This window comes from Excalfactoria chinensis, chromosome 5 (assembly GCF_039878825.1).
Source record: "Excalfactoria chinensis isolate bCotChi1 chromosome 5, bCotChi1.hap2, whole genome shotgun sequence".
Lineage (NCBI taxonomy): Eukaryota > Metazoa > Chordata > Aves > Galliformes > Phasianidae > Excalfactoria > Excalfactoria chinensis.
The window spans coordinates 14659665-14682544 of NC_092829.1; the positions used below are offsets into that span (position 1 = coordinate 14659665).

The window sequence follows — 22880 nt, forward strand, 5'->3', positions numbered from 1 at the left end:
GTGATTGTCATGAATTCAAGTTATTCACCTCCCAGAGGGTCAGAACTTTCATCGCTATGCCGTTGGCACGAAGCTACGGGTGTTGCATATTCATCGTCCGAGACACCGGCTAGAGGGCCTCAAAAAAGTCTGACTTTTTTTTGTTCTCAGAACAAGGAAAACAATCCCTTCCCTTCTCCAGTCCCCTGATAAGAGTTTCTGTCCAATAACGGTGCTCTGTGCTCTGAGGCACATTTAACTGAGAAGTTTGCAGCGGGAGAGGCTTTCCTTCAAGCTGTTAGTGTTTTATCCTGGCAGGCTCCTCGAGATTGTTGTGAGGAGTCTAGCCAGTTGGTGAGCTTTGTAATCTAAACCAGCTGTCCCAGGCTGAGGCCCCCATTTGCATTGTTTAACATACTTAGAAAATGAAGTGTTCATTTTTAACATTCCTCCTCCAATTGGTTTAATGCTGAATTACAGAAGAGAACTAAGCAAAACCAGGTGCTTTCTCTGTATTCTCTCCAGTGTCTGAGGAGGTACGGACTGCTCCCGATCTTCTCCGTTACTTGCTCTTTCATTCTTTGGACTATAAATGACCGAGGAACTGAAGTGCTAGCAGAGGGTAATGTTTGGAAACACTTTCTAGTTATTCATCAGCACAAGCTCTGTTTTTTTACCACCTTTTCCCAACGGTTTTGGACATGCAAGGATTAAAAAGGTAAGCGCTATGCATGAAACTTCTGTACTTACTGAAAGGAAACCTACGTGTGGAAAATATCTGTGGAGAGGATTCATTATCCCAATCCACTTGCTGAAGCCATTTGCACGGAGATGGGATCTCAGTGGTCAGAGGTGGGGAAAGACAATCTGTCTGTTATTAAAGCTGAACTCTCTGACAATTTTCTTCTTGATCTGCGCTTATATTCTGCACTTTAAGAATCCCAGCATCTGTGGGAGTGCTGAATTGCAACAGCAAATGGGTCCCCTGACTGCAGTGATTAATTTGAAGCTAATTAGTTACTACTGCAGAAGTTAATTACTACTTCAAAATACTCTGCTGGCCAGACAAGCTACTGTGACTAGTTGAATACAGCAGTGATAGGGTGTGATGCATGTCTCTTAATAACTCTGGAGGGGATAAGAGAGCTCAGTAACGGGCAAATTGTGATGGTGGCTGCAGACAGAACACGTATGAGGCAATAAGGTCACTCTCCATGCCGGCAGGGAAGCATGTATTACCCTGCAACAACGGAAAGACTGTCTAGAAAAATATGAATCGTGTCTGACTGATTTTACAGTGGGTTTTGATAGCATGCATTGCTCTGCAATAATGTGAAGTGCAGCCCTAGGTATGCGAGGCAGCTAGGTGTGTTAGTGTTCAGCTACAACCTGCTGTACTTCCCTCTAGTGCTGTTCTTGCCATATGCAAACTGAGGGTGCAGTCTTTGTATTCTGTGCTACTTTAAAATGACTTCAAAAAGGCTAAAGGAATCAAAATTGAAATGCAAGTGTAGGTGGATAACGCTGTACTTTGAATGCTTTGTGTCAAGGAAAAGTCTGTGTAGAATTTGCTTCTCCTTGTCACTCAGAAGCTGCCAACAGGCACAGCCTATCTGTCTCCACAGCACTGTGAACGACCATTTTAGAGTTTGTCTTGATTTTTCAGAGCTTGTGCCTGTCTCAACACTCAAAGCAAACGTGTTCAAATGTGTCAGTTTCTGTGCTTGGTTTTGTCTGGTGCATTTCTAGGTCTTGTTCAGCAGCTCACTTCGCACTGGAAATCAGAGACAGCTCTGAAAGAGAAAGTTGGCAGCTCACCGGAGTAGCAGAACTAAGACTGTCTAAAATATCTTGTGATTTCTGTGCTGGTTTGTGGGAAACATATACAACTGCCATTCAAAACTAGAATCCAGGCTAAGCAAGATTTAGGTTTAACTGCATTGAAAAGAAATTTTATGTAAGGAAGAGGCAAAACTCTGAAACCCACAGTACATGGAGAAAATTAATTCTTGCTGTCCTTTCCTGGTTTTCTGTCAGTGAATAAATACATGGCAGTGCACGTTAGGTGACTGGTGAACTTCCATGCTCCAGGTGAAGAGTCCTGTGTATAGCCACAGAGCTCTGTTAGTGAGGGACTCTCTTCTGTCAGTTGCAGCAAAGAGACCCAGCAAGCCCGAACAGGTGATACAACAGAGGAGATCTCCACTAAGGACAGCAGCTTCCACTATCTGAAGACCTGGCACAGTCTATGTACTCACAGGGCAATGTATCACTGAGAGCTGGGGAGAAGGACAAAACCTGACCTTAAGAAAATGGATTAATCTCAAATATAGTCTCCTGGGGATGAAGTGCGGTTTAGCGGTTAGTGCAACTGGCTTGGATTCAGGACCTCCCGCATGTCATCTCTGCAGCCCTGCCAACGAGTTGCACGATGAGCTTAGGCATGGCCTGTGCTCTGGTTTACCCATCTGTAAAATGCAAGTAATGTGCATGAAAAGCTTTGATATTGTCAAAAGAAAGGTGCCACAGACAGGGGCAACAATGCTCTGCTGAATATTATGCACTTCCTCAGCAAACAGCTTCTCCATGGAATATCATATAAAACAGATTAGTTAGTTGACACGTACAGGCTGATTTTAGTCATAATTTTATAAAACCAGAGTAAAATTACTGACTGAGATCTGAATGTGGCCCACAATCATATTACTCCCTCTCCAGAGGCCAAAAAACTCTGGAATGCACTGAAGTGTCACTAGAGATTAGTTTCTCTGTGTGTAATTAATTCTGTATAATGAGCCTGGTTATCAGAAGGATTTCAGCCTATTTTCTGTGCACATTACAGGATACTGACTGCTTTCACACTGACCATCTGCCTTTCGAGTCCTGGAAAAGCACAGGTGAGAGGTGTACAGAGAGATCTATGCACTGTTATATACTGAAGCACTATATGGCATGAGACTTAACTGGCTAGCAGGTGAATAGGAAGCTCTGTGGTCTGGGGTTTACATGAAAAGGAAGCTGTGTGGTCTAAGGGTTTAGAGGGGAGGACTGGGAGCCAACAGGATTCTGGAGTTGAACATGGACTGAGCTTATTGACTCATCCTTGCCAGCTCAGCAAAATATCTCTACAGAAACCTGGACCTCACTAAAAACCTGATTCTGCTTCTGAACTGAACACTTCTGGAAAACAAAATAAAAGCCATCCCAAGAGAGCAAGGATAGCTCAGTTCTGTGGTGGGGAACACCCATGTTTGGAAAACTTAGTCGTGTAAACAGGCATGTTCTGTGCATAGAAGTCTGGCAGACTCTTGCCTTAAGACTTTATTTTTGGACTATGAGCCTGAATGACTGCATCCCAGGTCTTCACTTTAATTTCTGCCCAAAGCCATCTTTGTTCAAGATGCAGAGTTTTTGAGTGGAAGTATAGCAGTCCAGTTCTTGAAATAGCAGAAACATTAGTTCTTTGTAGTTCTTTGTGTTCTTGGGCTCCAAGTGGATTTTAAATTAGGAAAAGCAGTTCCCAAAGGCATGTTAAGTTTGGATTCCTAGTTGATAATCCAGATACATCCAATGTCCAGAGCTGTATTTCTAAACACTTTTGCCAAAAGTCTTTGAAATGTAGTTGCGGGTTTTCTTCTGTTACACAAAAGGTTTCCTGCACATGGCATCTTTACTGATATTTCTGCAGGGAAAAAAAAAAAAAAAGAAAGAAAGAAAGAAAAAGAAAAAAGGAATCTTGAATAGACTCCATCCCTGTGCCTTCTGGTTACATCAGTGCTTCCTGTTCTCTGGATGCCTGCTGCTCACTTGCTTTAGCATAACCTATTTTACTGGAAGGATCCACTTGTTCCAGCTGTGTGGCCCACTGCTAAATTGCTGGAGGCCCAGTCAAAAACAAGGGAAAGCAGGGAATCTTTTTAATGGGTTTTGACAAAGGTCACCATTACTGTCGCTGTTTTAGAAATGCTGACGGACAGTGATGAGGTGCTACAAGTTCCAGTCCTGATGACAACCAGTAGCATAGGATAGGAAGCAATAAGGTTTCCAGTAACCTTGCATGCACAGAACACATGTTGTGTAAAGAATTATCCTTTGAAAATTTAAAGGTTTGGTGTAAACTAAAAGCCTTACTTTTTTTAAAGTTTGTTATGCTTTACATATGACTTCCTTGTTGAGAAGTGAGTAATGCATTGTCCCCACATGGAGTTCTAGAGTGCATTAGGAAAGGTAGCTATTGCCTTTAAACTGAGCTCTTTTGGTCTAGCAAAAACAAGACTCCAAATGTGAATGGTATGGAGTGAGTAGCACATCAGGTGTTGGTTATTCCAGCAGAGTAACAATCTAATCAGTCACCACCTGTAGGAACTACCTTCTGATTTAAGGGGCTGTCACATGTATTGTAAGTCTTGGGTTTATGCCTTGCTGTCTCCTCTTTTATTTTGGTGTACAGAACTTTGTGGTGTAGTACTGAACAACTGTACTAAGTGTAATGCAGATGAGCATTTGACTCTGAAGCCCGCTCACTGCACAGTCACTGAGTGTCTTTTTTTTTCTCCTTTTAGCAACAATGCACTAATGGGTTTGACCTGGACCGTGCCTCTGGGCAATGCTTAGGTAGGACTTAAATAAATGAATTTAAATTGGGGTTCAGAAATGCTAACTTTATTAAAATTGTTCTGCTTTTGGTGTGTTTTAGCTGCAAAGTTCTCTCTGTGCGATGTGTGTGTTTGCATAGCCCGAGTATATATCTAACTTAGATAACTGGGGATACTAATTAGCTCAAGGCTTCTCAAATAGCTGTAATGCACTAAGATATGATGGGGAGCTCAGTCCAGCCCCCAATGACAAGGGTTGTACATGCTCCTTTTCTTTCTTCTCCAAACCCTATATTTACTGATTTTGTTGGCAGCCTCCACATGGAGGTCCCAGATGAAGTTTACTGCTGCTCCATGTTGAAACTTTAGGTCAGTCATTGAGGCAGCTGTAGGAAGCTTCTAGTCTATAGGGCAGCGTTTTCTTCATGAAGACAATTAAAGGGAATAACAGCAACAGACAGTTGCTCCATAGCAGCAGCCTAACGCATCTTTGCTCCGAGAACCAAAAAGATGTTTGGTTTGGGTAAACTAATGGTGAACTGCTAAATTTGATTCAACAACAATCTGAACTGGAACAGGGAAGAGGCCTAACTCATGTCTCCAGATCGAACATCCCTAAGTTTTTCTATGGGAGGGAGCCCAGGAGTTTCAAATCAGGGTCCAAGTTTCACAGCTGGGCAAACCAAACCATCAGTGTTTGAAATTCTGATCTGCATGTTGTGGTTTGGAGACACCCACAAGCAGGAGCAGGCAGTATCATGCTGCAGCCATGTGTAAATGAGAGTTTAAACCAAACATTTATAAGATAACACGGCAGGCTTTCCTCTCCCCCTCATCCCTCTAATATTGAATTAAAACAAGTAGAACACAGGGTATGTTGGTTGTATGGAATGTTTCCAGTTTTAGTATGATCTAACTTCAAAGCAAGACTTCACAAGGAAAGATTAGCTCTTCTGTTCGGAGAATTAAACTTTTAGCAAAGTCTTGAGGAAAAAATGTGCTAACGATTTTTTTGATAGGTTCCAGAAAGAAGCAATCACTCATTTAACATTTACCGTTTTCCTTCCAGATATTGATGAATGTCGGACTATTCCTGAGGCCTGTAGAGGAGACATGGTGTGTGTCAACCAGAATGGCGGCTATTTATGTGTACCACGGACAAACCCAGTGTATCGATCACCATATCTGAATCCTTATTCAAACATTTACCCACCACCCCCAGCACCAGGCCCTGTTCCTAACTACCCTACTGTTACAAGACCTCTGATTTGTCGATTTGGTTACCAGTTGGATGAAAACAATCAGTGTGCTGGTGAGTAGCAGTAATCTTTATTTTGTATTTTTATTTACACTAAAGCTTGTCTGACAATACAGAAAATTGTCCTGTAATTGTCTTTTAGTTATTCTTGTAGCGCTCGAGTCTGATATATTGGAAATTCAGCTACCTTATTTTAGAGGATTCAGGCTGTACCTTTCATATAGTCATTATACAAAGCAATATTTAATCTGCTTATTTAACAGATAACCCACTTCTATGAGATAATTAAGCATTATGTGATGTAAAAATCATCCAATGGCAGGTGATTTGTCAGTGAGTTGAAAATACACTTTTTATGCTTATGAGTCTGTCTTTGAGAGAGAATATAGTTTGCATTTGAGACATTAGACTGGGACTGATGAAACTTTGATACAGTTCTTGGTCATATGTGACCTTGTCCACATTTCTGGACTAGGTCTTCCACTTGTAGATGGTATAAATAGGAGTTGTTTCCTCCCATGCTTTGCATTCTTCACTTAGACTGTGAGCCCTTTGAAGCACGTATTTTCTAGAGGGTCATATGCAACTGCTGGTGACTACAGAATCATTGCATCAGAAGAGCTTTGATACTGGGGAATATCAAAGTCTTAAAACAATTTCTAATTCCAAAACAGTGAATCAAAAACTGTGAATATTTTCTTGCATTGGTAATTTTTCTTGTTTTGCACCTTTTAGCTAGATTCTGATTCTACTTACCCCATTTTATACCAGGTTTAACATATTTAAGCTATACTTGTGTTACTCAAATTTAAGGAAGTTTTAAAATTGATCCCTTTGATTTCTTTGCTTATGAGGATATGTTATGAAGCAACGGAGAGAAAATTTTCTGGACTAAATCAAAGGAAATTTCACTAGCCAAAATATGTGACGACAAACTTGGCTACAAGAGATCAGAACTGAACCAATCTCTGGTGACTGCTCAGGGTTAACACTGGAGATACAGTTCACTGCTTATTTCTGTGTCTCAGTTGTCCTAATGATAAGGTGTGTTATTTAAACTTGTTTGTGCCTGTAGTTAACTTGTTGTAGCTAATTTGTAACAACACAGATAAAACTGACTTGGTTTTTGGGCAGACTCTGCCCTATTCTCAGGAATTTCTGTCAGGACTTGGTTTCAGAAGGTGTTCCTCATTGGCTTCCCTTGTGTGGAGACCGTGATGCACGATGGGAGATGTTGGACTGTAGACTCAAATTCAGTGTCTTTTAGGCTAATCTTTCTATACTTGGAAAAGGTTTTGTTTTTTTTATACAAGGAGTTTTAAAATCCTGGGGTAACTGGTGTGTTTGCTATAAAAATAAACATACATGCTATCCAGTCCTTTAAAAATAGTCCTGATCTTAGCAAAGTGATCATCCTAAGTTATTTTGTCTATTGATTTGTAGGCTTCCAGGAGTGTTTTCATTTTGGTAACTTCGATGTAGATGAGTCAGGAAATGGGACAGTTAATAGAAAAGAAGTGACTGCTGAAATCAAAGGGGAAATGAAACCTCTGTATTTAACTCTGGCTGGCTTGCTGCATACAAAGCCATACAAGTCAAAACAGGTGGATTTTGGAAATTTTTATAATGCAACTTCCTGTCTATAAAGATCACGTGTGTTCCTGTTTATGCTAGCAGAAATGTGAGAGCTTCAGCCTTCAGTCAGGTCCATTCACTTCTGATGCTTTAACTTTCAAATATGACAATTTAATTGTGAGGGAAAGTTTGAGGAATAGAGATATTAGTAAGCACAGACTGGAAAAGATGGACTGCCATTCGAGTATCACAGTTAGCTGGAGGAAATTTCTGAAGGCCTACATGAGGTTTGAATTTGGGCAGATGATAGATAGATCATATTTGTGTTAGAGGAAGGAAAATGAAACTTAGAGAAAACGAGACCTGGCAGATGGAATGTGCCTCTGCTGAGCTGTGTTTTCATTCTTCTTTAGAGAAATCTTGTGGAGACATTCATTGTGTTAATGCAGTCTCTGCTTTTGTATCCGTGTGCTGCTGAATGGAAAGCATAGGGACCAGGAGAAAGGTGTGAAGTACTGCATGTCTCAGTGCAGAGGTGGCAGAAAGGCCTTATCCCCCCTTAGCAGGATTTTGGTGCAGTTAATGAGGGCGATGTGAAAGCCATGGAGATGAGGCACCAGGGAACCTTGAGGGAGTCACCAGCCAGCACTGAGATTTCACCCACATCATTCAAGGAAGTCTTAATCACTGAGTCATGGCTATGTCTTACAGTAAGCAAGTAATAAGCACTGCCTATGCTAATGGTATTTTGTTTGCTCATTACTTCCCATGCTGTTAGGGTATAAAGCACTTCAGGGGTTAATGTTGTGTTGGAAAGGTTGAAGGGAGTAAACTGGAAGATATTCTACCCAGTAGCTGAACCACTATATAGCTTACAAGTTTGTTATGCTGGTGTTCTGGCATCTCCTTCCAGGACCTTCTTTCCAAATAAAAAATTAGTCACAGGTATTTCCATTAAAGATGAGGCTTTTTGCTGTTGGCTTTAGGAGAAGCAGAACTATTCTAATGCCAATGTTTCTGACAAATATCCAGTTTTTAACAGAGTACACATTTTCGTCTGGTCAGATATGAGGTTACAGGTCTGGGCCACATTTTCTACTGCTAGGCCAACAGAAATCTTTACTTTCTCTTTGAATTCCAGTCAAAACAATTTATTAAACACAAGAACCTTCCTTGGGAGATTTGCAGCCTCAGCTTTGAAACACAGAACTTGTTCAAGAGGCTTCCAAAGGGAAACAGGATAAAAATTCGATCTGAAAGCAGTGTGAGACTCACCAAGGTCTTTATTTCCTCCCACCCCCCTTTTTTTTTGTGAGAAGGTCACTCTGTCCCTGCCTGGCACCTGGCCTGCCTGCCTCTTTGAAGAATGTGCACCACAGGTGGTTCAAATAACATTCCCCCTCATGGGGGCTGATATATTCCAACATAGCAAAAAAGAAATACAAACATTTTTTTTCTCCCTTTCCACCTATTTGGCCTCCTCCTTTCTGAGATGTATGGTCACACACAGGGGCTTGGTGTCCACATTCCTTTGCCATCCTCATTTGCTGCTCACTCTTACCAATAATATTTTCACTTACCCCTAGATCTTTCCTGTCACAAGTGTTTCTCAGTGACACCTGTCGGTCCTTCTTTGCCCAACTCATTCTCCTCTGCATGGTGCAGAATCAGCTGTAGCCATTTCTGCAAATGACAGAGAAATAGTTTGATGATAATTTCATTTTAAATATTCTGTGAACTTGTTACTTTTACTTTTGAAGTTGCTGAAGGCTTTATGCCTTGTACGTATAAGTGTACTGTGTTTTCAACTGCATGAAGTACGTGTAAATCTATTCCAAAGGCGGTCAGGAATGATTTACAGCCATAAGTAATGTTGGAATAAAAGACCACATACATGAAAAAGCAATGAACATCTAATGCAAGAGCACTGCTTGAACTATTTGTCTTCTAATGCTACTTTTCTATAAATACGGAATGTTTAGTCTTTATAATGATTTTTTATTCGTGGCACTTGATCTCATAACTGTTGGCAAGATTACACTGGAGTGAGGGCCCATGTTCGTGCATTACGCATTGGTAAGCCCAGAGTTCTTTCCAGTTTCCCTTTACTCCACCTCACTGTTTCCTGATTTACAATAATCTTTAAAACATGCCTCAAACACAGATCCTTCTGGGCATTGTGGAAAGAACTGCAATGGGTGGACTAATAACATCAACAGTGTGAGGAGATCTTGTAGGTGGAAAGGTATCTTAAGATAGTTGAATGCTGGAATTAGAGCAAGCAGACTGTAAATACATGGAAGTACATGTTTGGAAAGATAGGCAATATGGCAAGATGAGTATGACCTGGGGATGGAGTGAAGAGAAGGCAGGGGAAGGAGGTAATTAAAAAAATAAAAAGCATCATCTTCAGTTTTGAAACAAACACTAAAAAGGAGCAGCACAAAAAAAGAAGACAACCACTCCCCCACCATAAAAAAAAACCAAAAAACAAGAGGGAAATTGAAAGATGCTATTTCCAGGTATAAGTGAGAATTGTTCTTCAAGGCCTCCCTGTGCAGTAGTGCAGTAGTCATTGCTTCACCTTTCCTCATTTCTGACTGCCAGGACCTCCTACATTCCCCACCTACAGATGCCTGGTCCTACATTCATGGAGTGAAACTACTTCCTTCAAAAAATTACCTTTGCACAGATGGATTTTACACTGTTATCATTTATATTATTGTGAGCATACCTAAAATCCATATCCAAGCCTGCAATCATAATGACCTGACTTGTGCACAACCTCATTAAGAACAGCCTATGCCTAGATGTGTTTTCAAGCAAAATTGCAGAACCATATGTGTGTATCTGGGGGAGAGGAGGAAAATGAAGATATCGAAAAGTGAAATGAGGTGCTCAGGTCTTGCAGTGGGGCCATGGCTGTGCTGGGACTGGAGCCCAGAATTCCTTATCCAATGCCTTAGCCATTAAGCCAGGCTGTCTCCTAATAGTAATGTTTCTACAGTGACCTCTTCAGTGTTAGAAACAGGAAGAAACTGCAGCAAGAAGATGGTACTCTGGAAGGAGTTGTGTAAAGGAAATACTAATGGAATCAACTCCTGCTGTTGTCTACTTTAACCCTAATTAGTCCAGCTAATTAATCTTGCTATTTCAGAGGCCAGTTCCTGAAGGCTATGCAGTATGCCTGTTAGGCAGCACTGCCATCATGTCCAAATCAACTAGAAACAGAAAGATTGCATGAGAATAGATTCTGCAAGAGGTTCATGGCAGCCTCCTGAAAAGTTACTTAATTGATTGCATTTCCTGATTAAATTAAGGGCCTTGATGCTTAGCCTTTTTTCCTAAGATGTTTTGTGTTGTTGTTTTCCTGACAGCTATTGTATGGAGGAATACAAATAAGGACCTCATACTACCATTGTAATAGAAAAGTTGCCTCTAAAAATCACAAGAAGCTGTAGTTGACGGTTAAGACTTGGGCTGGGAGGTCTGCTGTTTGGTTCCTGACATACATGCTGTATATGTTGGGGCTCTGGCTCATTCTGTTTAAACTGAAATAATTCTTTCTCAGGGTTGTGAATAATTTCACAATGGATGATAGCTGCTGAGGTAGATTCCTGACAACTATCTTTAAAAAGCAAATGTAAACAGGTGAAAAAAGGCCTTGTTTAATTATCCTGAAACAGTGAAGCACAAAGTGAGGCATGCGGAACTTCCTTCTCTAGTATATTAGACTGGTTGGCTATCACTGGGCTTTTCTTTTTGTGTTTCTGCATAGATCAGAGGAGAGGCGAAGTGCCAGAGTTTTTCACTACCTCCCATTTACTTCAAGAATATCTGTGCTACAAAAGCTTGTAGTGGCAATTTGACCCTGCTGTTTTGCAGCCACCATCTACTTACACTGTGCTCATTTCATGTTCTAGAAAAACTCCTGGTAGCATAATGATGAGACAAGACAGGTAAAGAAACACAAACTATGTACTTAAATACAGGGGATCACATGCCAGGGGACTGATTGAAAAAGGTTCATAAACACTGAACTGTACAGATACACTTCTAGTAGATAAATCCGCCACATGCAGCTCCAGACAAACAGTTATTCTTCTGTGTCCAGTCTCAGTACTTCTGGTACAGTGGTCTGATCAATTCACAAGCCCAGTAGACTTTCTGAAGGTAACTGTGAGTTGCCCATAGGATCATATAATCTTTTGGGTTGGAAGGGACCCCTGAAGGTTATCTAGTTCTCCCTGCAGTGAACAGAGACACCTACAGCTCACTCAGGTTGCTCAGAGCCCCATCCAGCCTGACCTCAAGTATCTCCATTGTTGGGGCTGCCATAAAATATTAATGGATGGAAAGGTACATCTGAAACCATTCAGAGCTCCTTCCTCCCTCAAGAAACCATTGCAGCTGTGCAGAGGGTGGGCTGGGGATGAGGAAAGGAAAGGCAAGAGTCAGCTAGTTCCCTCTTAGGAAGGCCACTCCTACAGAGACTTGCACCGATAAACATATCCTACCCAGCAGAATTTTAAAGGGGAATAAGTGTGCAAATGCTGCTTTCTACTGAAGTGTGACCATTTGTGGTGAAGGGGTTCACTTGCTAGGGAAGGTTGCTGAATGTGTCTGTAGGTTAAACAGCCTTCTGTGGCTTGGATTATTTCCTTCATTCCTGGTTAAGTGCAGCGTGGAAGGAGTATGGTCTGGTGGTTACAACACAGGAAAATGGTTCATTTATTTGTGAAGCTTCTAGTACGCACATAGAGTTGAGTAAAATTGAACCAAGAAATACATAAGTCAAGAAATCTGGCATGCTATTAAGAAAGCTGGCATTTCTTTGTATTGGAGTGAAAAATAGGGTGCTCCTGGGTATGGCAAAGCTTAATAGTAGGTATAAGTCCATCACTCTGCATGTCAGTACCTATTAGGCATCACTGATGGTCCGTATTACCACACAGTGCTTTGAGAAAAGAAAAGAAAATAAACATGTCTATATGATAGCCACAACTGAACTTGACTAACTCCAGTCATACTGGTTAAATTGCTTGACAGTCAGCAGCCCAGGTTCAGGAAGGTTGGCATCTCTGTAGTCTATGTCTGTGCTATTTCATGTGTTCTGGCTTTCTCTTTTCCTTGGAGTTGCAAGATATCTTTGGTGACAAGGCAGCAAGAAGACAGGAATCTCGTCTCACTTGCACTGAGGACTGCAGAGGGAAAGAGAATCCAAGAGATTTAACCTATTCACTGTGTTGCAGCTGGTTTGATAGCCTTTATTAATCTTGGTGTCTGAACTGTGAGGTTATTGGTCAACTGGGCTCTAAGCCAGATAATACACAGACTTTAGCTGTCAGCAAGAGCTTGTTGGCAGGATGCTGCATGTGATTCATTTCAGAGGAGCAGTACTTGTGCCCAGCCTGCCATGTCCTCAGGCATGTGCTGGCCAGCACGGGGCTCCAGCCCCATGTGATTCCTTATACTCAGTGATGGATTCCTTAGACTCAGTGCTGAAAGAGGTTGATATGTGGGGCTTTGTGGCTGCTTTGCCATTATTATGTCTTGACTTCCAGGGATTCCAGCAGTGCCAGATCAGTTACAGCCACAATGTACTGATTAGCTCTGTCTGCTTTGGAGCAGATTGAGTGAGAGCTTTCCTTTGTGGGATAGCTGTCATGCCAAGCTGGCCCACAATTACAAGACTTAAAAGAAAGTAAGTCACTTAACAGTGCTGGAAGATTGTCAGACTTCACAAGTACCCTTCCTCAGTCTGTTGGCTTTGTGGCTTGCGCTCCTCTTGCTTTCCTGTGGTGTCTGTTTTGGCTGTGGGTGATGGTCCATGCCTAGCATTCTGCTGGGAGCCTCAGGGTTGTGCGAGTGCTTCCTTCTCTACATCCCTGGGGAATGATGCACCGCATTCAGTGCAGGATGACAGAATAGAGCGGCATTCCTTAACAGGAAGGCTTATTTATTTTCAGTGCTGTTAATAGCACTCTGCTCAAGTCCGCGTTAATCTCTGCATGTATTTGCAGCACCCACAGTACCTAGAGATGGCAGTGTTCTCAATGACTTAAAAGTCATCGTTTGTCTTGGCCTCTCACTTATATTTCTTGGGTGAGCTTTGTTTCTTTTTTCTTGGTTCCAGCCTGAAATTGGCCATGGCTGTATGTCACAATCAAGATGTTAAGCCAAAATATATAGAAAATATGAATTGGCTCCTTTACCAGTATAAATCAGCCACATGAGAAGTATGTTTTGCCAGATTCTATAGGCAGAGGTAATGTGCTGGCATTGTTCCCTTGTCTTGTCCTGTGGACACTGGACCCATGGCAGAGCTGCCATGCAGAAATGTAAGCACTGCTGGATGGTGTGTGGAGTTTAGCATGTTCTGACCACTTCATCTGCCAATTGACTGGTTTCCCATTTTAGTACTTCAATGAAATAAGAGAATTTCTCAAACAAAATAAAGCTACCAGGAGATGAATGGGAGTTACACATCACTGGTCCAGTTCAGGGGAGCAGTTTCAGTGCTCTGCCTCTTGCCTGGGGCATGCTGACAATTGAGGATGACGAAATCCACTGAAGTCCATCTTCAGTTCTAACACCATCAAAACCCTCTCTGCTTTTAGTTCATCTCAGCCATGAGTTATGTTTACAGGTGCCCAGTGCTATAAGGCTGTGCTGCAGTTTGAGGACAAAGATGGTCCAGTTGTTAGGTTGGAGGCATAGGCTATGGGTCAGCTGGATTCTCAGGGCTTTGTTAGGCCCCTTGCTCTCACTGACCTCCATTCCTAGTGGAAGTTTAACATGTAAATGCCCCTTGGTTTCTTGTGCAGTCCTTTGCTACTGGCTGCTAGTACAACCTCTTACATTTTTTCTCAATGCTGTTTTCATTATTGACCATTTGTCTGATGAATTCAGTGTCTGAGCATCCAGATGGAAACTCTGGTGGGATCTAGGCCTTCAGGCAGAAGCATTCAGCACTTAGGGTGCATATGGTGTCTTCATTTGGGTGCCTAGCAGTGTATATGTACAAAAGCACAATGCCTTCCGAAAAATTTCCTTAGCTCATCTCTACATCACTGACATGCCACTACAGTGAGAATAAATCCACTCATCTTTGTGATGTTCAGAAGCTGGAAGTGCAAGAGATTCTTCAGCTAAACAGATTGAGGCTAGGAGAAGGGGGAGCCTCACAAAAATACAGAGTTAAAAGGAACCCATCCTCTACTGCACAAATGAAACCTTAGCTGGTGAGCCAGTAAATTGCTGGTTGGATCAAAGGCATTAACTGGTTTTGTGGTCCAAGCCCAACATGCCTGTAGGTGACAAGAAAACAGGAAGACTGAATACACAAGAGTTCAGAAAAGCGATAGTTGTGGTCAGGAAATTAAGGGACTGGAAACCCAGCAGAAGGTGAAGAGATAATCAAACTCATGGCTCTGTACTGGCAGAGAAGAAGTAGAAGGCTGTATTACTGGGAGCAGTTAGCATTGAGCAGTTTCTCAGTGTTACTAAGACTTCTCAGAACACAGAGGGAATAGTTCTTTGAAATGTTTCTGCTGAGAACCACCCCATCTACTGAATATTTTGCTACCAGATAAATGTAGATCAGTTTATGGAAATCTCAGCATAGAGCAGCAGTAAATTGGAGAGCACTAAAAGGGTGATTTTGATTTAGACCGTTAAGTGTATGGTAAAGCTGAGGGTATGTTGGACCTGCAGATGTCAGAGAAACAGTTGTTTATGCTGGGTGGTACAAAAGTGATTATTCCTGAGTAAGGTATAATTTACTAAAGTGAGGGAAAATTACTTTTAGACTGGACGTAGTAAAATCCCTCAGGACACCGTGATGTGTCAGGTTACACAGACATGCAGTCTGTATGTTACGATGGTAGAGTAGTACTGAATGTGTCAGCAAAAAGATTTAAATACTGCCTGACAAAAAAAATTAGTGAGAAAAGAATCTTGAACATTTGAGAGTAAGACAGACATTAATGAGTACATTTAAGTCTTATTTTTTGGTATTTTTGACATATTTCCAGCTTACAGTGTGTATGCAGGTGCAGAAGAAAAGTCTTAGCTTTATCTAGCACTGTAAAGTGCATTATCATGGGTAATTACTCCACCCATTAAATAACAGTTATTGTCGCTGTGGTGAAGGAATGCAAAACTGAGATAGCTGAGATGAGCAGCCTAGGGCTCTCCTTCAGAAGGAGGGATCTTGGAGCAGTGCAAGGTCAGTTTGCCAGATTGCCACTCCTTACTCCTGGAGCAGGAACCAGGCCAGGGAGAAGAGGTGTGGTCCAAAAGTTGAAGCATGCTCCTGGCTTTCTGCTATTGCAACCCCTTTGGGGAATCCCAAACCAGGCATAGGCTGGAGCAGCCTTGGATCTCTCATTTATTTCAAAAGCAGAGTGCAGCGATACCTACTAAACTTGTTGCCAGCAAATCACTAAGTATTGTATCTGGAGTTTTATCCAGAAGCAGATTGAAATTATTTTAATCAAAAGCAGGGCTGACTCTGAGATGGGATCGCCTATACTGATAGCGAAGTGTTAGTTTCATGCAGTCTTCTCAAAAGACTGTAGCGTGCCAGCTTTAGGAATAAGTTCTATGTGAAGCTGCAGTAGAAAGCTGTTCTATTTTACTCACCCAGTAAGATGCATTTGGGGGCAAAATTCTAAATGAAATAAGTATGCTCTGAAGCTGATGAAGATGCCTATCATCACAAGATATGAAATACCATCACACACTACTCCATTAAAATCTCAAGCTCGCCTCTAGAAGCTTGGGACATAAAATTGTTTCAGAAATGCACGATCCATTGATTGATCATTCCCTCTAACCCAGAGAAGGCCTTGAAATGCAGAATTGAGCACTGTATGCTGTATGTGATTAGGGATGATAAGAAATACTGGGAGTAGTAAAACTCTAATTGTGCTAACAACTTGCTAGACGTGGTCTGTGCTGAAGGTTGGGCCTTCTAAAACGTGCCTTTTGGTAGTAAGTGGCTAATAAAGGTATTGTGATAAAGGAAAGCTTTTGGCTGGAGCAGGGCCCGCATGATGGGAAACTCAGAGTAAGAGGAGAAATTTGCTCCAGGAATAACCACAGCCTTTAAATGTTCCAGCTGGTTGAGAACACTGACTTTTTTGTTTATTTATTTACTTCATTTAAAAAAAGATATATGAAAAGAACATGTTTTTTCAGGCCAGGCCACTTGGAACTGAACCATTTTGGCTTGAGAAAGTTCAGTGTGCACACGCATCTTTCTGAGCTTTCATGGGGTCTGTGAGAGTTGATGGGACTTCCTGTGACATCTGTGATATGATCAGCCACACATTCAGCCTGAATTCTGGGCAAAGCGGTTGATCTATCCTTGGAGTTCTGGGGACAAAAGCATTCAGATCTGTGTGAGTAGGGCAGTACATCCAATGAAATGGTTCGGTTGGTGGGAGACCACCTTAACAGTGTCCAGTAATTTAAGCAGAGATTCACAAAACATTGCCAAAGTGAACCACACTAACAACAAGGTTTACAACTAATCTGAGTACCAGCATTCTGACATCAAAGTTAAATATGTTTATACTAAGATCAAATCAGAAGTTCCCTAGAATTTGCTGGAAGCAAAAACTTGCGGAAAATGACTTCAGTTGATAGTAGAATTTGGATTTTTAGAGCGAAAGCTTTTGTTATGGTAAAAACAAAAAAGAATGTAGCACTGCACCCTGGTTAAATTAAGATGCTTGTCTGGAGCCATGAGTCTTCTCAGGATTCTGGGGTTGGTTTGCTCTGAGAAAGTAAGGCTGGCAAGGGGGACATTACTTCTTGCTATCTTCAACTGTCTAATGCGAGGTGTGGGGTAAGCCAGATTCATTTCAAAAGTGCTCATGGACACAAATGGGCAAAATTTGCAATGCAGGAAATTCTTTTTATGTGTAATGGGAAGCATTATCATTGTGCAGATGGTCAGACACTGGAAGAGTGGCTCATAAAGCTTGTGGCTAAAGGCTGTATCCTTGGAGAAATTGAAAACATAGCTGGAGAAGGCCCTGAGCAGCCTGACTGAATTACTCCTGAATTAAGAGGAGCCTTGGGCCAGATGACTTCTTTAGGTCACCTTGTTATGCCTTGTGCAATTCTGTTGCTTCAGTGCCTGAAGTGCAGGAGCCTGTGTCTGTTATTGGATGTAGCCATTAGTTTATCTGTGTCTCAAACTCCCCTTGACTTTTAGCATTGATTTAGAAGAGACTTTGAGGTTTAGTGCTGATTTTAAACTGCTGTTAAGATCTTTGAATGGAAGATGGTAGAGTGAAATACAAGGAATAATCAGAAGGGAAGGGCTTTATTCTCAGCATAGTGAATCCTTCATTTCACTGAGTGCAAATTCAGTCAAGGCCACGCAGATCAACACATTGGATTTGTGGCAAAATCAGTAGAGAGGAAGAATATCTGTCCGTATCTTCTTCAATTTACTGACTGACAGGTCAGGGCCGTGCTCCTGCAAGTGTGAGGTAGCTTAAGGGGATATTTTTGCCCCACATCTTGGCCTGCCTGGGAGTCTCACAGCCATCCAGAACCTGTCATGTTCCTGCTCAGCCCTTGCAGTTCTTGGAACCAAACAAAACACAGCTGTCTGTCCCTAATGGCTGGGCACATCTGCTTTGAGCTCTTTTCCTGGGATTTCATACATGCTGAAGGTTTCTGTACTAGTTTATGTTTTGAAGGTAGTTGAATGAGGTTAAAAACAAGGACAGGAAGAGGAAGGGGAAAAGCTCTTTCAGATGAAAGATCTTTTTCTAGGGAGTCATGAACAGAGAGTAAGGAAGGCAGGAGAATTGCCAGTAGACATCTACATCACACACTAACTAGAGGAAACCAAACCTCCCATATCCACACAATTTTCACTTATCTGGGAAGAACTGCAACCCAGTTGGACGGCAGCAAATTTGGAACACTGCAAGGAAGAATTCCAAGCAAATGTGGCTCAATCATTATAAAACAGCCAAATCTGAGTTAAAGCCAGTTACTTGAGCAGGGATTATAGGCATTTTCCAATGATCACCACTACAGAAATAAATAAATAGATTACTTGCTATGTATACACTCAAAGGGAATATTGCCCAACATGCATAGCTCTTTGCTATTAGCAGTAATGAGAACACAGCTGTCTGAGCTTGGAAGACAGTATTTGCAAAGGATAATTCTCAAGGATTTTTATTCTCCACTGGCTTTTGTCCACTACCCAGTCTTTGCTTACAAAGAGCCCAAAAGGCCCTAACATTTATACAAGAATTACCTCGGCTTTGTGGTACTTTTGAGATTGTTACAAAGCATGCTGTCACATGGACAGATCTGAAACTCAGATGAAATATGAAAAACAAATTTCTCCCCTGATAAGCTGCTCACTACCTTAGTGCCAATCACAACACCTCTTTTTGTAGTCAGTCACGCCGTCTCCTAGAGCAACTGGCAAGGGCTGCTGCTGTGGGCCATGGTGTGAAGCAGTAAGTAGTTCACAGCTTCATAGAATCACAGAATCACCCAGGTTGGAAGGGACCTCAAGGATCATGTAGTTCCAACCCCCCCTGCCTAGCAGGGCCACCAAACATACACACCCACTAGATCAGGTTGCCCAGGGCCCCGTCCAACCTGGCCTTGAACACCTCCAAGGACGGAGCTTCAAATTGTCTGCACAGCTCATGTCCAAGTCTGGACAGACAGCTGTGTTACTTGAGTCAGGTATAATTGATCAGCTCTGCAGAACTCCTATAGCCAAGACAAAACCTCTCTGCTGTCCATGGGCATGTTTTGTTAGCACTCATTGTGTGGCCAGGTTACTTTTCATGGTTTGGTCAGCTGGGTTCAGGGGGCAAAGCCTTTGATTTCTCAAGAAAGATAAAACAGTCTTTGTTTTGTGTGCTTTTAACTCAAATATTTTAAGTGACACGAGACAATCTACAGCCATGTCACTTCCAGCAGGAATCTCCCCGTGTTCCCAAGCCAAACTTCTTTGAATCCAGTCCATTCCCAAATGAGATGATGGTGATGATTGCTGAAGATTTGTGTGAGATCAATTAGTAATCAATCTCTTATCACTATTCATGATCCCCATAATGGAGATCCCTTGCATTCTCAGGTCTGCAATATTTAACTTCCACAGCTGCCAGCTCAACATGCTTGAGTGGTGGTTAAAGCTTTTGTTGTGTTGTGTGTCAGAATAAGCTACATTTTGATGGAAAAAACAATCCTTTCAGTAAAAGTTTCTGCCTGCCCCACAGGTGGAGATTTGCATCTCTTTGTTTTCAGAGTGACTTTAAGTTCTGTCTCCATTTGGATCAATTCCTCCTGCTATATTATAAGTAGGGCTGTTCTCTTTACTGGTTATTGTGGTATACTCACAGTCTCAAACCTATTCAGCCTGCCAAAACATTTGGAAAAGGAGCGCTTAATGACTCAGTTAAAATGTACGTTCAAGAAGTTCACTTATTAGAGGAAATGTAAACTGACCACCAATTGGCTAAACCAGCTGGCTGGACTATTTGTGCTAGTGATTTCTCAGAGCTCCCTGGGGAGAACAAGCAGGAATAGCAGTTCTCTTCTTTTAGTTCTCTCATGCTCTGTTTCCTAACAGAAAAGTCTTTAAAAGAATTTGTTGGAGAAGAAGCCAATAACATTTTTCAGATATGTTTAAAAGCTTTATAAATACTGTTCTAAACTCCTGTACTTTTAGTATATTCCTTCTGACAGGGTCTTTTAAAACTATCTGAAAGAACTGCACAAAAAATATACAATTTAGCTATAGAAACAAATAACTTCTTCGGTGTGAATGGTTTGACTTCTGTGAAATTTTGCAAGCCTTCTCTAGAGGTTCTTCAATGAGAATGTTTCAAGTAGCACAGCAAAAGAATGACTGCAAGGTCCTTTTGCTAGAAGGACGCCTTCATGTCTCAGTCGCCTGTGTATTTGCTGGCTCTGACTGCACGCCTTTTTCTCTTCCACTGCAATACAAAGTGTCACTTACATAACCTCCCAGCAGCTGGGATTATTCTCAGTAAATGCTCTCACCACCATATGAGCAGATCTCAGTGTAGCAGATGATCATAAGAAATAGGTCATTCTGAGAAAGGGGTGATACAACAGTAACGTTCCATTTATACAGCTGAAAATAATGCTGGCTGCCAATGAAGATGAAAACCACTGATGTGAGCAGCAGCAGCTTGGTACCTCCTAATTCAGCAGGTTCAGCATAGCCATTGGAGTTGGAATACTAGCAATTCTTGACCCTGCTCCTGTAGGATATCCAGGTCACTCTGGTTCTGCTGTACCACAGATACTTGGAATAGCATTAAGTGCAACATGGAAATAACGGAGATTCCCAAATAACATGCAGCAAGCATGGATTTCATTAGTTGGGCAGAACGCTGACTGGGAAATCATGGGTATGGAGAACACGGTTATACCCCAATCCATGGGCTTCTCATGTTTAAGCAAAGCTCTTGACTGAAAGTACTAGTTTTGCTTATTTCCAGTTCCAAAATTAACATGCAGACTGTGCTTTCATGCAGAGGTTTTCATGGGAACAATCCATGCAACCAGCTGTGATCTTAGAAATTGCTGAGAGTGAGGAGTTGTGATCGTGCAAGGTGATGCTGAGACTGAACCATACACAGCACTTTTCTGAGCAAAAGAGAAAGATGCTGCCACCCCTCCATGCCCTTGCGATATACTTTATATGAATTGCTGTCCTACAAACTTCAGTCACGAAGGCAGGGCTGGTGCTGTGCTCAGAGAGCAAAGTCCTTTCACAGTTAAGCTGATGTTTATTATCTTTGAGCAATGTTAAAAGTGTGCTAGCTACGGAAATGCTCCAATAGCTGGCAGGAGATCTAGAACCTGTGACACATGTTGAGCAACTTTCATACCAGGCAGGAGTACACATTTGTGGCTCACTTTAGTATCCCCTTCCAGACTGACCATCTATGCAAAAAAAAGCATTTTAATGCTTCTTTAGAAGTCAAGCAATAACATTAATGCATGTGGGATGCAAATAGAAAATTAATTCAACAAGTCCAGTCCTCAGACACTGAAATATGCAATTAAACAGGTGTTTAGGGAGTTGATCTTGGATCATGACCAAACTCAGCAGGGTCAGTTGTCCTTGGAAAAAGCCACTGACCCCACGCAGCAGCAATTTGAATTTGGCTCTGGTCTGCACTTTAGGAATGTGGCATTGTTATTTCTTCCCTTTTCTTATCAAAAATAATTATCTCGAGAAAAAAAAGAAAGAGAAAAAAAAAACTTTTGAGAAAACGTGATTTCACCAAGTAAAAATCTACTACTGAGGAAATTATTTCTCTGTGTCCAAATAAGGAGTGGGGGAGAAGTTTGGGGAAAGTTCTCTGTTCCAAGTAATTTTGGAACTGAAACTCACGTTACTGAGCTCGGATGTTTAGTCCTGGCCTGTAATTACTCCTACAAAACATAGACATCCAATCTTTGAATTATTTTAAAAAGGAGCCCTGAGGGTTATAAATGACTGAATGAGCTTCAGTGTTTCAGCAGACAGAGGTTCTGGAATGAGCACACAATTTTGTGTCTCTCTGCAAGAGATTTGTATCTCAAGAGTAGTGTGAACTCCTGGGGTTGTGTTGGTGTTGTTACATTGGCAGGACTAAAATAAAAATGGAATAAAATAAGGAAGTATGGCCTCCAAAACAACAGTGTCTCCTGGTAGAAGGTGAATAAAAGCTTCCATCAGGAAGTTCTCTGCAAGACCTGTTCAGCCTTACTGCATCAAACCTTTCCATACTAATTGCTCTCAAATAATTATGATGGTAAAAACTTGTCCACTTTTGTCAATGGTTGGTCAAAAGGATGAAGCACAGCCATAGATACCAGTGTGACCCACTGAAATTTGTGGCATTATTACCAGAATTCATTACTTAAGAAAGGAAGTCATGCATGCTAAATATGTTCCAAGTAGAACAAAATGTAACAGTCCATCTGTGAAACAGTGCACATTGCCAAAAGCATATCGTCTTGGAAATCTTCTGTCCACATTGGCTTGCCTCTTGAATACAGTGTCCAAGCAAAGTTTCTATTCTAATCACCAAAGTCTCCAATAATGTAGTTCTAGTTCAGCAGTAAGTCTATGTCCTTTTCTGATAGCTCTCTGCTAGGGGCTTTAGCACCTTGCCAGCCAGCACGGAAAGGGACAGTCACAAGGAGTGACTGTTACAGCACTGTGAGCATGGACCTCACCTATAGAGAGATAAGTCTACTTACTGCCCACTGGTTTCAACACAGGTGGTTGGATAAGGTCTTCCTGGTTCCTGTAGTGGGAGGTGCAAATCATTTTCTGGAACAGGCTGCTCAGAGAGTTGGTAGACTCACCATCCCTGATAGTGTTCAAGAAAAAGGTAGATGTGGCATTGAGTGATGTGGTTCAGTGGGTGTGGTGGTGATGGGTTCACAGT

At 41.7% G+C, this 22880-nt stretch overlaps 1 protein-coding gene across 3 annotated transcripts in view; it reads left to right on the plus strand.

Moving 5' to 3' along the window:
- The first annotated feature begins 218 nt into the window (after positions 1–218).
- FBLN5 (fibulin 5) overlaps positions 219–22880 on the plus strand; it is a 43086-nt gene continuing 20424 nt past the window's right edge. Inside the window, exons 1-4 of one of the 3 annotated variants that reach the window (XM_072338160.1) lie at positions 219–697; positions 2822–2876; positions 4542–4593; positions 5644–5886. In XM_072338160.1, coding sequence (XP_072194261.1) covers positions 681–697; positions 2822–2876; positions 4542–4593; positions 5644–5886 — 367 coding nt within the window. In that variant the 5' untranslated portion in view covers positions 219–680. Of the gene's footprint in view, positions 698–2821; positions 2877–4384; positions 4466–4541; positions 4594–5643; positions 5887–22880 lie in introns of those variants that run through there. The other 2 variants (XM_072338161.1, XM_072338162.1) reach the window with 2 other exon arrangements.